Below are 13957 nucleotides of genomic sequence, written 5' to 3'. Positions count from 1 at the left end.
AAAAAACTGTTGTATATTATTTGTCAGCGAAGGTCAAGCTGTCCTTTAAAGCAACGTACCACTGAGATATCTTCAGTTCAGACCCCACCCTTTGGCTTCCTAATATTCTAACAATTTTTAATACTGCATATGCTTTGGTTTTGTAAGTGAGCTTCTCAATCATATTTCATCTATCATCATCAAATCATCACTATATTCACTGCCCAATTTTGTTATTTAAATTTGAGGTGAACGAGAAGAAAAGATGAAACGGCAGCCAGAGTAAATATTATATTTGGAAATATGAAAATTCTTTAAGTTACTACCTAGACGACAATATTGCATGAAAATTATTGAATACAATGGTTAAAGATTAGATACTATTACTAGAAAAACTGCTTATCGTTGTGTCTAATATTGCAGAAAACTTACAGTGGTAAATGCAATGCCTGTCCATTTGCTATTGGTAGAATTGTTTCAGACTAATTACATATGTTGTACGTAACTAAACTATATATATGTTAATATGTAGTTAACATTTTAAGAAAAATGTGGTTTATTATCAAGTTATCGTATTTAGTATATATTTTTACAAAAACAGTTAGTAGTATATTTTAACAAAACTGTTACTTATTTTATATTTTAGACTATATAATAAATACTGATTTCACAAACAAATAAAATATATATTCGACCATAAATTTGTTTTGTAATTCTAGTTCAGCTGATTTTTTTTAAACAGCCGAAACATTAACACCAATACTTGACTTTGTTAAAACTTACTCCCTTTGTTTTTAAAAGATCAATGTTATAGTTTTTTCACACTTATTAAAAAAACATATAAAATTATATTTTACAATACATTGTTTTTTTAATTAAATATTTTCAATAACTTTTAACTAATAAGATTTATTAACAAAATTATATTTTTTGAAAATTACAATTTTTTATTAATTAGTGTATTAAAAGTGTAAAAAATGTATTTTTTAAAAATAATTTTTTTTTAAACATAGATTTTTACGAACAGAGGGAGTATCATTTAATAATCATCACAGCTTTCAAAACCTTTCCCCAAAAGCCTATCAATCTTTTCACATTAAATGTTGCTTCTAACTAAAATTTAACCCATCTGGTGATATGACGTATGGTACCTTTATAAATCTACGAAGCACACAGATACACAAGTTGCTTCTCCGTGTGCATTTACATGCGTACTTATACTTTCTAAATATTTATGACGTTAGCATATAAAAGAATGCGAGAGAAGATCTTGTCTGATAGTTCTCGTAGGAGATGATCCAAAATCTGTCAGAGCTCCATCATTGTCGTCCCCGACGACAGCTGATAACATTGAAAATTTATAATAAACGTAAATTCACATTAACTGACAATATTGACCATTTTCAAAATAAAACATTAACTAATAACTAGGTAATATGCCCTTTTGTAATAATTATCCACAGTCATTATCATCACTCAGTCAGTCTATCCCATACGTCAAAATGATGGCCAAATCATAAACATATAGTTTCAGTTTATAAAAACTGACAGTATCAAAATTATCATAAATGATGTGTATGATTTTACGTATATCTTGAAGTAATACACTTTTTCATCTGTTAAATTCATTGATAGACCTATGAAAGGTCAGAACGGTGTTACAAACCAAACCACCATCTGAGAACTAAGCCCAAAAACCACAACAGATCAAGATGACATGCCCTCCAAAAAAATTCCATCACTTCGAGACCAATCTATACAAACCATTGATCTACAGCCAAAAAACATTCCAAAATAAGTTCCTAAATACCAACTACTCACAGAAAAAGGTTTTCTCATTCTCAAATAATTCACGCAGCCATAGTGGGGCACCTGTTGCCACATATGATTGTAAGTAATCACCTTTGACCACACTTTGAGCTATGAGAAAGCCCTTGTATTAGTTGCTCGCTCTTTTTTCATCACCCTCACCATTCCAATCTCTTTAACCTATTCATGAGCAGATATCTAAAGTTGGGCCATGCTTTTGGTCTTAGGATCACATTTGGAAGCATAGCATCATCAATGGCAATGATCACTCTATTTAGATGATGATTTTGAAGTAATACACATCTCGGTTCAGTTTTATTTATTTATTTATTCAAATCTTTGTTAATTAAAACCAAGCCAAATGATACGAAAAAATAAGAAGCAAAAGCAATTTCTTAAGTGAAACAAAACTTAAATGTTGATCATATAACTACCAGGTTTTAACAATTGTTTAACCAAAATGCTGCAAACAAAATATATTCTGACGTTAATCCGACTGAGACATATCAAAATTTAATATGTTACATAATGTTTTAATTGTTTCAGTCAAAGTAAATCTTTGTGGCCTCTATATATGCAATATTCAAGTACAAAACATAGTGGTTACTGCACACAGCAATGAATAATGGAGAACTGTGTTTCATGTCGTTAACTATTCATACAGAAGCACATACATACAATGGCAGAAGCCCTTGCAATCAGATACGCCCTCCTACATGCAATTGAACTAAACATCAACCATATATGGCTTCGCTCAAATTTTCAAGTGCTCATCGCAGCTTTATCATCACAACGATGACCGGTTGAACTCTACGGAATGCTATCGGATATCGTAACAACCCTTCATCTTTTTTACTTTCTGCCGTTTTGCTTTCATCAGAAAATAACTAAATGGGACTGTGGACTTACAAACTAATTAAAGCTTGTTTAAGAGCATCTCCAATGTATTACCCCATTTTTTACTCCAAAATGGTGCAACACCAAAATGGAGTAAGGTTTTACTCAAATGTATTACTCCATTTTCTACTCCAAAAATAATATTTCTTAAATAATTTCATTTTTATTTTATTAATAATTGCAAATAAAATCTTATACTTATAAGAATTTACCAATTAACCCCAATTATTTTATGTTTACGATAATAATTAAAATATTAATCATTTGAATTAAATATTTATTATTAAAAAGTACAAGAAATCATTAAAAAAGACAACATATATATAGGTTCAACAATGAGCATTAGAATATTTTTCCCACAAATGATCAACTAATGCATTTCGTAATGAAAAATGAGCTTCTTTATTTTTGATAAATGAGCTTCTTTATTTTTGATATTCCTAAATCGAGCAAGAAAATTTTGAAATCGGACATTTTCATCTTCTGCAATTTCGATATCTGGAGGTGGAGCTTCTCTTCCAAGTTCAATTGGTGCATCAAGTTCACGCTCATCTTCAATTATCATGTTATGTAAAATTATACATGTAGTCATAATGTCATGTAACACATTTTTTTTTCCAAAAACAAACAGGTCCTTTGACAATAGCAAAGCGCGACTGTAGAACTCCAAATGCACGTTCAACATCTTTCCTGCATGCTTCTTGTTGCGTTGCAAAATATTTGTTTTTAGGACTCCTTGGCTCTTGAATAGTTTGTACTATGGTCGACCATTTTGGATAAATACCATCCGCTAAATAGTAACCCATATAATATTCTTTGTCTTGAATAAAATAATGAGCAGGAGGAGCAATACCTTGAGCAAGATTGGAAAAAAGATAAGAAGAGTCCAACACGTTGATATCGTTATTAGTGCCTGGCATTCCGAAATATGCATGCCATATCCAAAGATCATAATCTGCGACAGCTTCAAGAATTATAGTTGGTGATCCACTACGACCCGCATATTGTCCCGCCCAACCGGTAGGACAATTCTTCCACTTCCAGTGCATGCAATCTAAACTGCCAAGCATTCCAGGAAATCCTCGTTTTTCACCAATATAAAGAAGTCTGACAAATACAAATAATATCAAAGCGAAATGCTGAATCACAAGATCAACAAGCTCTTTCTCAGACTTCTCCGTTTGGGCAATATTTCACCGACCTTAGCGGATCCGGAATGGATTTTCCAGATTATTAAATTACTTATTTTATGTTATTTTTATTTTTATTTTAATTATTTATGTTTTCTGTTATTTTATACATTTATTTAAAATTATTAAATAATCTTTTGTGGAATATACTATTTTCATGTTATTGTATCATTTTAAATATTATTTAAGTAAAAAATAGAAACATTAAAGATTTAAAGGACCATTTTATAAAAAAAAAAAGTCCAACTCCAAAATGGAGTAATGAGTAAGATTACTCCATAAATGGAGTAACCCTAGCCATTACTCCATTTTCAACTCCAAAATGGAGTGGGGTTGGAGAAGATTTTACTCCATAATGATGTTTGGAGTTGAAAATGGAGTAGGGTTGGAGATGCCCTAAGGCATCTCTAACTTCATTTTATTTTTCATTATAAAATAGAATTTAGTGTAAAAATGCTTAAATGATACTCTATTTTTCATTTTATAATAGAGTAAAAAATAAGTTACTCTATATATAGAGTAAATTGTTTTTTTGTTTGTTCATCACTCTATTTTTCACTCTAAAATAAAATATCATCAGAATATATTACAACTATATTATAGAGTCTATTTTGGAATCATTGTTGTCCGAAAAAAACAGAAGCACAAAATACATATTATGAAAGTCCAAAGCTTTTTATTTATAGAATAAAATTCAAAAAGTCAGTAAATATGGTCGTTGAAAATAAATATAGATGTGTCATAAAAAATTGCAATTTTATTTTAAGAAAAAGGAGTACAAGGAAAAAAGAAATCTATGATTTATTGAAGTCAAAGTGAATAATATGGGAACTACAAACATTACTGCTACTCAACGGACCATTCATTTTCATCCAGTGGTCAGTTATATCCTCCGCGATCTTAACGGCATCAAAAGCCGTTCCCAAGAGCCCTCTTCTCGTGAAACCCACCGTGTAAAGCCCATTCTCTCCTTTCCATCCGTTTGGAAATGGCGTTTTCGGCATCCCTTCCTTTGTGAAGAAACTATTGTCCTGTAAAATTTCAAAGGACATACATTACTTAAATTTCATAAAATAAATAAACAAAACAAAAACAGGAAGATGAGAGATTGAAAAAAAGGGAAAGAACAAGAGTTTTGTTGTCTTTTACTCTCGTTTTTTTGGTTGTAATTTTGGGGGATTTTTAAATAGTGAACAAGGGTTTATTCCATTTTGCATGGAGAAAAGAAGAGTTTTGGAGTGTTGTTCCCTTTGTTGCATGTGTTGGGTCCATATCATAGAAAGCGATGGATGATTTGCTAAATTATAACAATAAAAACTATTATTATCTACAGCCTTTTTACCCTTACCAATATATGCATAACCTTATCATTTGACCATCACCGTTATTCTTGAAAACGAATTTTCTTTTTCAATTGCATGCGTATTGGTTCTCATATTTTCATCATCATCACACATATATAGACACATGCAGACGAGGCCATGAGAAGAATGATTAACAAATGCGTTTTAATACCTTGAGCCAGTAGGGGACATTACTCTTGTACCCGGTCGCTAGAATTATCGAGTCGAACTCCATTTCTTGCCCGTTCACAAACTTTGCTCCTTTCTTGGTTATTTCTTTCACTGCTTGCATCACCTAATAGTTCATACACAAGACCAATAATTTAAGTTAGAAAAACAAATACAAAAACTCGTACAAAATAAGCTATATTTTATAAAGAAAGTAAAAAACACACACATGCAATAAAACTATTCTCCAGCTTAAAACATGTCTCTAATCTTCTTAGCTAAGGAGCCATTAACATTAGAAAGGTTAATAATACTACCTAAAATAATAAAATCATTATAACGAACTTACTCTAATTTGACCGGATTGTATCAAAGATATGGCGCCGACATCAAGAACCGGAGTTTTTCCTGTGACGTTCTTAAGCTCAATAGGTCCGGTTTTAGGTCGTCGGAGGCCTAACCGGTCGGTATTGCCCAACGAAAGATAAGCAAGAAGCAGAAGCAAATTGTCCACCAGCTTTAGAGGAAACCACTTCAGTAGTGTCATTGCTATTCCAAAACTCGATAGACCAAAAAAATCTCTTGGTAATACATGTACCTGCATCATTATAAAAATATATTAAACCCTATTAGCTCAGCCATAATCCATTTTTCTTCGTGTGCTTAGATAACGAGCATGTTTAATTAATTACTTACAGAGTTTCTAACAACCATATGAGGCAGAGAATTGTATCTACAAAGATCCAAGCACACCTCCATTCCGGAATTTCCACAACCAACCACCAAAACCTTCCTGTTTGCAAACTCTGAACCGGACTTGTACGCACTAGTGTGAACAACCGGTCCAGTAAACTTCTTCAAACCGGGTATATCCGGTATCACCGGTTCAGCGTTTTCCCCTGTTGCCACCACGAGCCATGTGGATGAGTACACAGCGTCTTGCGTCTTCACCGTCCATAGACCAGGGGCGACATCGAACTCGGCTTTCTCTACGGTTTGGTTAAATACCGGTTTGATATTAAACCGGGCAGCATAAGACTCAACGTAGGAGATGAATTGTTGCTTGGATGGGTATCTTGGGAAGTTTCTAGGGAACTTCATAAGAGGAAGCTCGCAGAAGTGTTTAGGGAGATGGAGCTTAAGACGGTCGTAGGTACGTTTTTGCCATAAAGAAGCTAAGCAATCGGTTCTCTCGAGTATAACCGATGGCACGCCTCGGTTTGATAAACAAGCCGCTACGGATAAACCGGACGGACCGGCACCGACGATGATTGGACCGGTAACGAAGATTCTACTATGCTTTTCTTCTAAACAAGAGCTCATGTTTGACTAGGCAATAAAAAGAAGAAGAAAGAAAGATGTCTTTATATTTTTTCTGTCGATCACATGCAACTAAAGAAGTGTTCTGTTTTAGTGTCTTTTCTTGATTGTTTCTCGGGCAAAACCAAGAAACGAAGTTGGAAATTATAAGATGAGGTTTAAATGCTATAGAGAGAGAGATAGAAGGCGTGAGAGAAAAGGAAAGGATTTGTGTCTGTTGTGTGTTTTTCAATGCCTAATAAGTAAATGGGTTTTATGGGGTTTTAATCTTCTTGTTGTTTGGGTATTGAGAGAGGAGAGGGTGTTGATGTGTTAATGAAGTGCAGGTAGCAGAGTAGGTCAAAGATGGGGAAAATTGGTGCAGGTATTAAATAAAATATAACCACTGTAAAAAACGTTGCCATATATATATATATATATATATTTTTTTTTATACTATTAACTTTTTTCTTCTACCATTAACGACTATATTTCCTGCTATGAAATTTAAGAAAATCCGTTTGCATTTTCGTTGTTATAATGTGCTAAATTATCCTATACATAAGTATATGCTATATAGTATGCATATTTGAAAAACTAATTTGACAAATTATAAATTTATAGATTTTAACTCACCTCTATATTTATACTCATAAACAGATTAACTTGAAATATACATGAGTTTGATTGTAATGTGTTTTTCTATAATAAAATATCGAGTAAACTAGGATTGGGCGTAATATCCATACCCGAACCAACTCAAAAAATAGAGTACCCGATCCGATCGGATCCTGTCTAAATATTTGAATGAGACCATTTAAAAAAAACCAAAAAAACCGAAAACGAACCCGACCTGCGCCGAGAACCGAATGAGTATCATATACATAATGTTATTTGAGTATTTTTATCAAAACATCTGTTTTTATCTATAAATACCTAAAATAACTAATATATAAAATATTATTAAAAAATATATTTAAAATAGTATTAGTACCTAAAATTTAAAATATAAATCATACTATATGTTAGTTATATTAGGTATTTATAGATAAAATAGATGTTTTTGATAAGAATACTCAAATGACATTATGTATATGATTACGTTCATACAAAAAATAACCAATTCGAGCTATATAAATTGAGTATTTTTGGGGGTTTTGAGTTATTTTAGATGAATTTGAGTAATTTAGATATAAGATACCCAAATCGAATATAGTAGGTTGGTTACTTCGGATAAAACCCGAACCCACCTAGATCCGGGAGGATCCGACTCGAACCCGACCCATTTTTTTTGTAATACCGAATGGTACCATTTTTCAAAATCCAAAAACTCCTATACTCGAATGGATAGTATCCATAATTGAAGGGGTACCCGAAAGCTCATGCTTAGAGTAAACCTCATTCTATATTTGTTAAGTTCATCTTATATATTAAAACATAAGTCACAACCTTGATTCATGTGTGATTTTTTTAAAAATGGACATAATGAACCTATTCATAAAAATTCATACTACATTTTAATTCAGAATAATAATAAATAGAATTTTTAAAATATTGTAATCATAATATCTTTTGATATCTTTTCATTTTAAATATAAATATATTTATTTTAAAAGTCTAACAAATCTGTTTGAAAAGATTTTTACAAGATCTTCATTTTCGAAATTATATTTAAATATTTTCACTAATTTCGAAATTAATTTAAAATATTATTATACATTAATATATTCAGTTATATAAAATGAAAAATAAAAAAATCTATAATATTTTATTTATTATATAATCATAATCAATCATATTAAAATAAAATTATTATATTGAGCTAAATAAAATTATTATATTGAGCTAAATATAATAAAATTGTATTAAATTTATATATTTATATATTTATTTTCGTAATTATAAAATATTTATGTTCAAAAATAAAATCTAATATGTTGGTAAGATGGGTTAACATTATCAAACTATATAATACATGTATAAAAATTAACATGTATTTTTTTAAGTTAATAATATAAAATATTTGTAACTACTTTAATCATAATATATTTTCATTTTAAATATAATATATATTTATATATTATATTTTAAATATTCCAATAAATCTGTGTAAAAATATTTAAACAATAACTTAATGTATTTTAAGTTATCGTTTAGAAATGAAAATAAATAAATTATATCATATTTTATCTACTTTTATAGTCATGATCATGTTAAAATATAATTATTATACTAAAATAAATATGATAAATTATATTCAATTGATAAATTTATAAATTTTATTGTTTAAATATAAACAATTTATTTAAAATATAATATGATGATAGAACGTCTTAAAATTAACAAACTATATAATATATGTCTAAAAATTAACATATCTTACACTCTTATATATACAATAATAAATTATCTAAAATGAATAAGCATAAAAATATTGGTAAAAAAAAATCCAGTTTTGAAATACGGGTCAGAATTTAGCCTAAATTAAATACAAAATATTTTTTAAATATATTTTCTCATGAATATATTAATTTGCTTAATAACTAAATGCAAATACAATAAGATAAATATATAATAATAAGTGGCAAATACATAAAGTTTAAAGAATTAATTAATTATAACATGTAAATTATAAAATTATTGTATTTGAAATAGTTATATAAATATTTAAGTATATGATTAACATTAAAAATATATACCACTTATGTTCTAAAACAATAATTTATGTATAAAAAAGTGAAAACAAACACCCGTGCGGTTGCACGGGTCAAAATTTAGTTAATTTTTAAAGTATATAGCGAAAAAGTATAAATAGTCTTAGATAGTGTTATATGTAGGATATAAAATTACACTAGGTACTATAACAAATGTAGCTAGATCAATCGATAGGGAAAATGAAAGTCTTAAACATTGTAGTTTAACAGTGATTAAAACACAGGTTACACCGCCTTAATGTATTATATTCTATATAATACTTGCGTTGACGTGTGTTCATAATGTACATGGATTTTTACTTTTCTCTTATGGATTTTAATACTTGATATACGATCATTATATTATACCATTTTTACATTTTTATAACTAATCATCTACCGAAAGTTTTTTGAAGTCAAGAAAGTATAACAGAAGACTCATGTAATAACTAACATTACTTGCTTTAACGAAGGTCTATCATCTATGTATGGGGTATGGCCTGCCGACCCTTTTTTACATCATTGCTATTCACGGAGAATCACTTTAAAAACGAAAATGAAGTTAACCTTTTCAAAACTAATTAAATCTTAAGCAACAAGGAATAAAGGTGTATAGTTATAACTTGTAAGATCTTCCGCTATTTTTTTTGTATTATCAACAGTATGACGAACATCCAAAAGTCACTTGCAAAAAGTACTAAATATTTCCAGAACTAGAAAGATAATCAAAATTAAAAACGACTTCCACACTTTGGTTTTTAAATGGCTAGAAAGATGGTGTATACAAGAAGTATTAATGAGGATTGTACCAAACACATAATTACTAGGTAGATTTGTGGAAAATGTAATTGCGTTGCGCATGACTGAGACCACTCCTTCGTTAAATGTTAACCAATGCAGCCGACCTCCACTTCCCCTATGATCCTCTGATGTTGCAATATATAAATATTACATACTTTATGCAAAAGCTTCCTTTTCCAAGAAACTTATATAATGAATCATTTAATCTAGCTATATCATTCATGCATTACTAGCTACTAGGAGATTTCAACCAAAATTTACTTGGGGGCCTTTATAGTAATATGCTGATAGAATCAAAATCGTAAGATTAAGAGATCGCTATAACTAAACCAAAACATTTAGATCTCAGTTCTTACTCATGATTTGCAGCCAGATAATGTACCTTTAGTTGCTATACATTTTAGTTACTGATTACCATGAATCGCTCAGGTAGAGATGACGACAAAGAATGGTACTAAGTATTATTTTTAAAGAAATGCATGCGCATGGTAGTGTTGTAAGAGGCAAATCAACGATTTCGTGCATGCTGAACTTAAGAGCATTGAGTAAGGTTCGACCTTATTAGTTACTGATATTATTTCAAACAATTAAGACGTGATTAACGCGAACGGTATTTTTTCAACGGAAACATAAACTGTACATATTATACTCTTCGACCTGGCTGCATTAAGCAAAATGCTTTCTTGTGCTCCAATCAATCAAGAAGCTTGATTATCATTATAAACGTAAGCCATTGATTGCCTTCATACTAACATTATTTTACCATGCCAATTTCTTTTCATGTATCATGCTTATTTACGTTACTCAACACACCTCTCTAATACCGTAATACATATGATTTACTTCATCCTTTTGACTCAGTAATAATTTGTAGTTAGTAATTTTTCAAAAACAAAATCTTATATTTATGTGATTCCAATATATTTTATTATTTAAAAAATATTTTAAAAGTCCCTTATATAAAAAAACCTCTTATTTATTGAAAATAAATGTAGTGATTATGCATGTGTGTTTAGTCACTGTAAAATTCATGTTGTGCTAAAATAAAACTAGTTGCAAATTTACAAATCATAGCCTTGGATAAAGATAACTATTGGACAGGTGTTCGATCTAATTTCAAAATTTGTAGCACACAAGCTTTTCAAAGTCCAGGTGTGCATTAATTAACTAGTGATAGACTAAGAACCACTGTGAAAAAGATAGTTAGAACTAAAAAACGCCTTTTTCTCTCCCTTATCTCCTTCCTAGCGAAAACCCTAGTGCAGCCGCCTCGTTCCTTTAGCTCCGACGGCGGTGGTTCCGTAGGCCGTCGTCGGGAGCTTCCTTTCCTTTTTTCCTCTTTGCTCCACCGGCTCGTCTCCTCCTCTTTGCGGTCTTTGTCGAAGCCCTTGTTCTGTTCTCGCCGCCTCAAGTCTCGTCTCCATTCGCGGTGGATCCGTGAGGCTTGGTTCCTGTGGTGACAGATCTGGTGTGACGGCGACGCTTTCGAGCTAGGGCAAGCCGATGGAGTCGGGTTTCGTGGGTGGTTGGCATCCTGAGTCTCTTCGTTGGAAATCCCTGTAGATCTGTAGGTACCGAGGCGGTGGAGAAGAAAGTGCTTGAACCGGCGTCGATCTTTTCTCCCGTCTGTTCGGATCTCCGGTGTATCGCCAACATTTTTCTCGGACCTAGGGTTCCAACCAAAAGTTCGATGGCGCGTGGAGTCTTGGTGAGGTTCCTTTCCCAGCGGTTCTTCATTGTTTTACCTCCGCCCGTGAGGTCTCTGCTTGGCCTGGATTGTGTCTCGGTTTCTTGGTTCGTCCGGTTCCGCCTGACACTGGAAGATCCTGTGACTGGTTCTCAGTCGTGGGTGCGTGTGGAGAGCTTCCTTTCTCGGTGTTGTCGCCCGGGCTTGGAGGCTCTGTGGCAGCGCGTGTCGAGCCACGAGACTGCATCCGCGTCTCTTATGGTGTCTCTGTCTTCCGGTTTCAGGCCCATGACTGTGGCAACGCGTTCTTCGCTCTCTTCTCCCATAATAATTGTCATCTGGTGGAGGTTGATTCTGTGTTTGCAGGCCGGTCTTTTGTGTCTTCAAGGGCTAGTTGAGCACTCGAGCACTGGCTACTTTGAATGTCGCTTCTTCCGGAGGAGGTGTGCCCGACATGTCCTATTACTCTACGTGTGTGGTGGGTTAAATGGGTGTATACGGTCCCGGAGTTGGAGGGTTGGTGACAGCAATCTCCAACACTCTGTTCCGAACGACGGCACCGCCTGTTTTGTGGACTCCTCTTCGTGCTGTCGGTGAGGCGATTTCGAACGGGCTAGCTGTTTCGTGGATGCATTTCTCGGTGATGGTCTTGATGATTGGGTCTCTCGGAAGCTGTAGGTTATCCCGTTGCTTCAAGGTTTGAGCCGCCTTTCTCTTTGGGAGCTCGCGGCAACCGGGGTCTCGCTCCTCTCATTCCTTCTCTTGGGCATTAACGTTTTGCTATCTCCAGTTCGCTTGAAGGACTTTAGTCTGTATTCTTAGAATAGGCTTGTTCAAGATGCTCTGTTTAGTTTATTTTCTGCATTCTGTTTCTTGTTTCCTCTGTCCTTCTGTAAAAAATGAAAAGCTTGGTAATATAATTTTAACATTTTACCAAAAAAAAAAGAACCACTGTCAACTTAAAATTAATACCTGGGGACGAAAATCAAATGTGGTTATACGTACAACATAATCTAAAAATCAAACAAATTGTAGACTCACTATCGACGCATGCTTGGTATGATAGAATGGTCCTTGTAATTTGATAACTAAAATGGTCCTAACTTACAGTTTAATAGAGCCTAGACTCCATGACTAAGCTGGAAGAAAAACACAAGCGATCCAAGTGTATCGTCTACTAGTAACCTACTCTATGCATGCTACGCGGTGTAACGATGGTCCCTTTGGTTAGACGAGGAATATTGTGGATCTTGGATAAATCAACATCAGCAGTGTTGTTTGTACATACTATCGATAATTGCAAAGATATGAATATTACACTGTAGACAAAAAGATTTTAGGTCCCATCAAAGCGTCGTGTATCTTCCTCTGTCTTCAGTTTTCGCCTTCTGTATTTTTCTCGACTCAGAGAGCTCTTTGGATTTTTTCTGTCAGGCTTGAATCTGCCCTCAATTTGTCTCATCATAGTTACATGACCACCCATATAAACAAACATTATATATACATACACGCATGTTTGAGGCTAGAGGGTAATTACGTTCACATGATCATTCTTCTCCTTTCGAAGGCAAAAGAAGGGCTCAAGCTGTACCTTTTAAAATGTTCCAAGTTCAAATTTAATATTTTCCTTTCAATTTAATTGTACTAGAAATAGTGTAACTTTGCAAAAAAAAAAGTATAAGATGTGAACTGGATAGTCGTACTTGTATAAGTATAACTAATGTATTTTTGTGTGATGCATCACATCAACGTTTTGGTTTTTCTGAATAATAAATAAAGGTACGTAATATATAAGACTGTCCTAAAATACATGAAGATTTCTAAAACTAGTAACCATTTTGATAGTATCTCCCAAAAAAATTAAAGTCTCAAAAGTATCATATAAAATACCAAAGATGAGAGAGACGTTTTCGTTATGACCATTACGCAAGTATGTAACGAATATTAACATTATTTGAAACTTATCAAGCAAAAGCGTCTGTAGTCCAACGGTTAGGATAATTGCCTTCCAAGCAATAGACCCGGGTTCGACTCCCGGCAGACGCAAATGTTTTTTTTTAATTTCGTTCTGATTACAAAATTTTCATTTCC

At 32.6% G+C, this 13957-nt stretch overlaps 1 protein-coding gene and 1 non-coding gene across 2 annotated transcripts; one reads left to right on the top strand and one right to left on the bottom strand.

Annotated features, from left to right (window-relative positions):
- Positions 1–3854: 3854 nt before the first annotated feature.
- Positions 3855–8437, bottom strand: LOC103846731 (probable indole-3-pyruvate monooxygenase YUCCA4). The gene is made up of 4 exons (XM_009123718.3): positions 6083–8437; positions 5736–5984; positions 5391–5513; positions 3855–4906 (listed from the first exon to the last, which is right to left on the bottom strand). The coding sequence occupies exons 1-4, from the start codon at positions 6707–6709 to the stop codon at positions 4670–4672; spliced, it is 1236 nt and encodes a 411-aa protein (XP_009121966.1). The 5' UTR covers positions 6710–8437; the 3' UTR covers positions 3855–4669.
- Positions 8438–13840: 5403 nt separating this feature from the next.
- On the top strand, positions 13841–13912 carry TRNAG-UCC. The gene has a single exon. It is a non-coding gene; the product is annotated as a tRNA-Gly (tRNA).
- The last annotated feature ends 45 nt before the right edge of the window (positions 13913–13957 follow it).

Source organism: Brassica rapa, chromosome A10 (assembly GCF_000309985.2).
Source record: "Brassica rapa cultivar Chiifu-401-42 chromosome A10, CAAS_Brap_v3.01, whole genome shotgun sequence".
Lineage (NCBI taxonomy): Eukaryota > Viridiplantae > Streptophyta > Magnoliopsida > Brassicales > Brassicaceae > Brassica > Brassica rapa.
The sequence above is the reverse complement of the archived record's forward strand: the minus strand, read 5'-3'. Positions and strand labels throughout refer to the sequence as shown.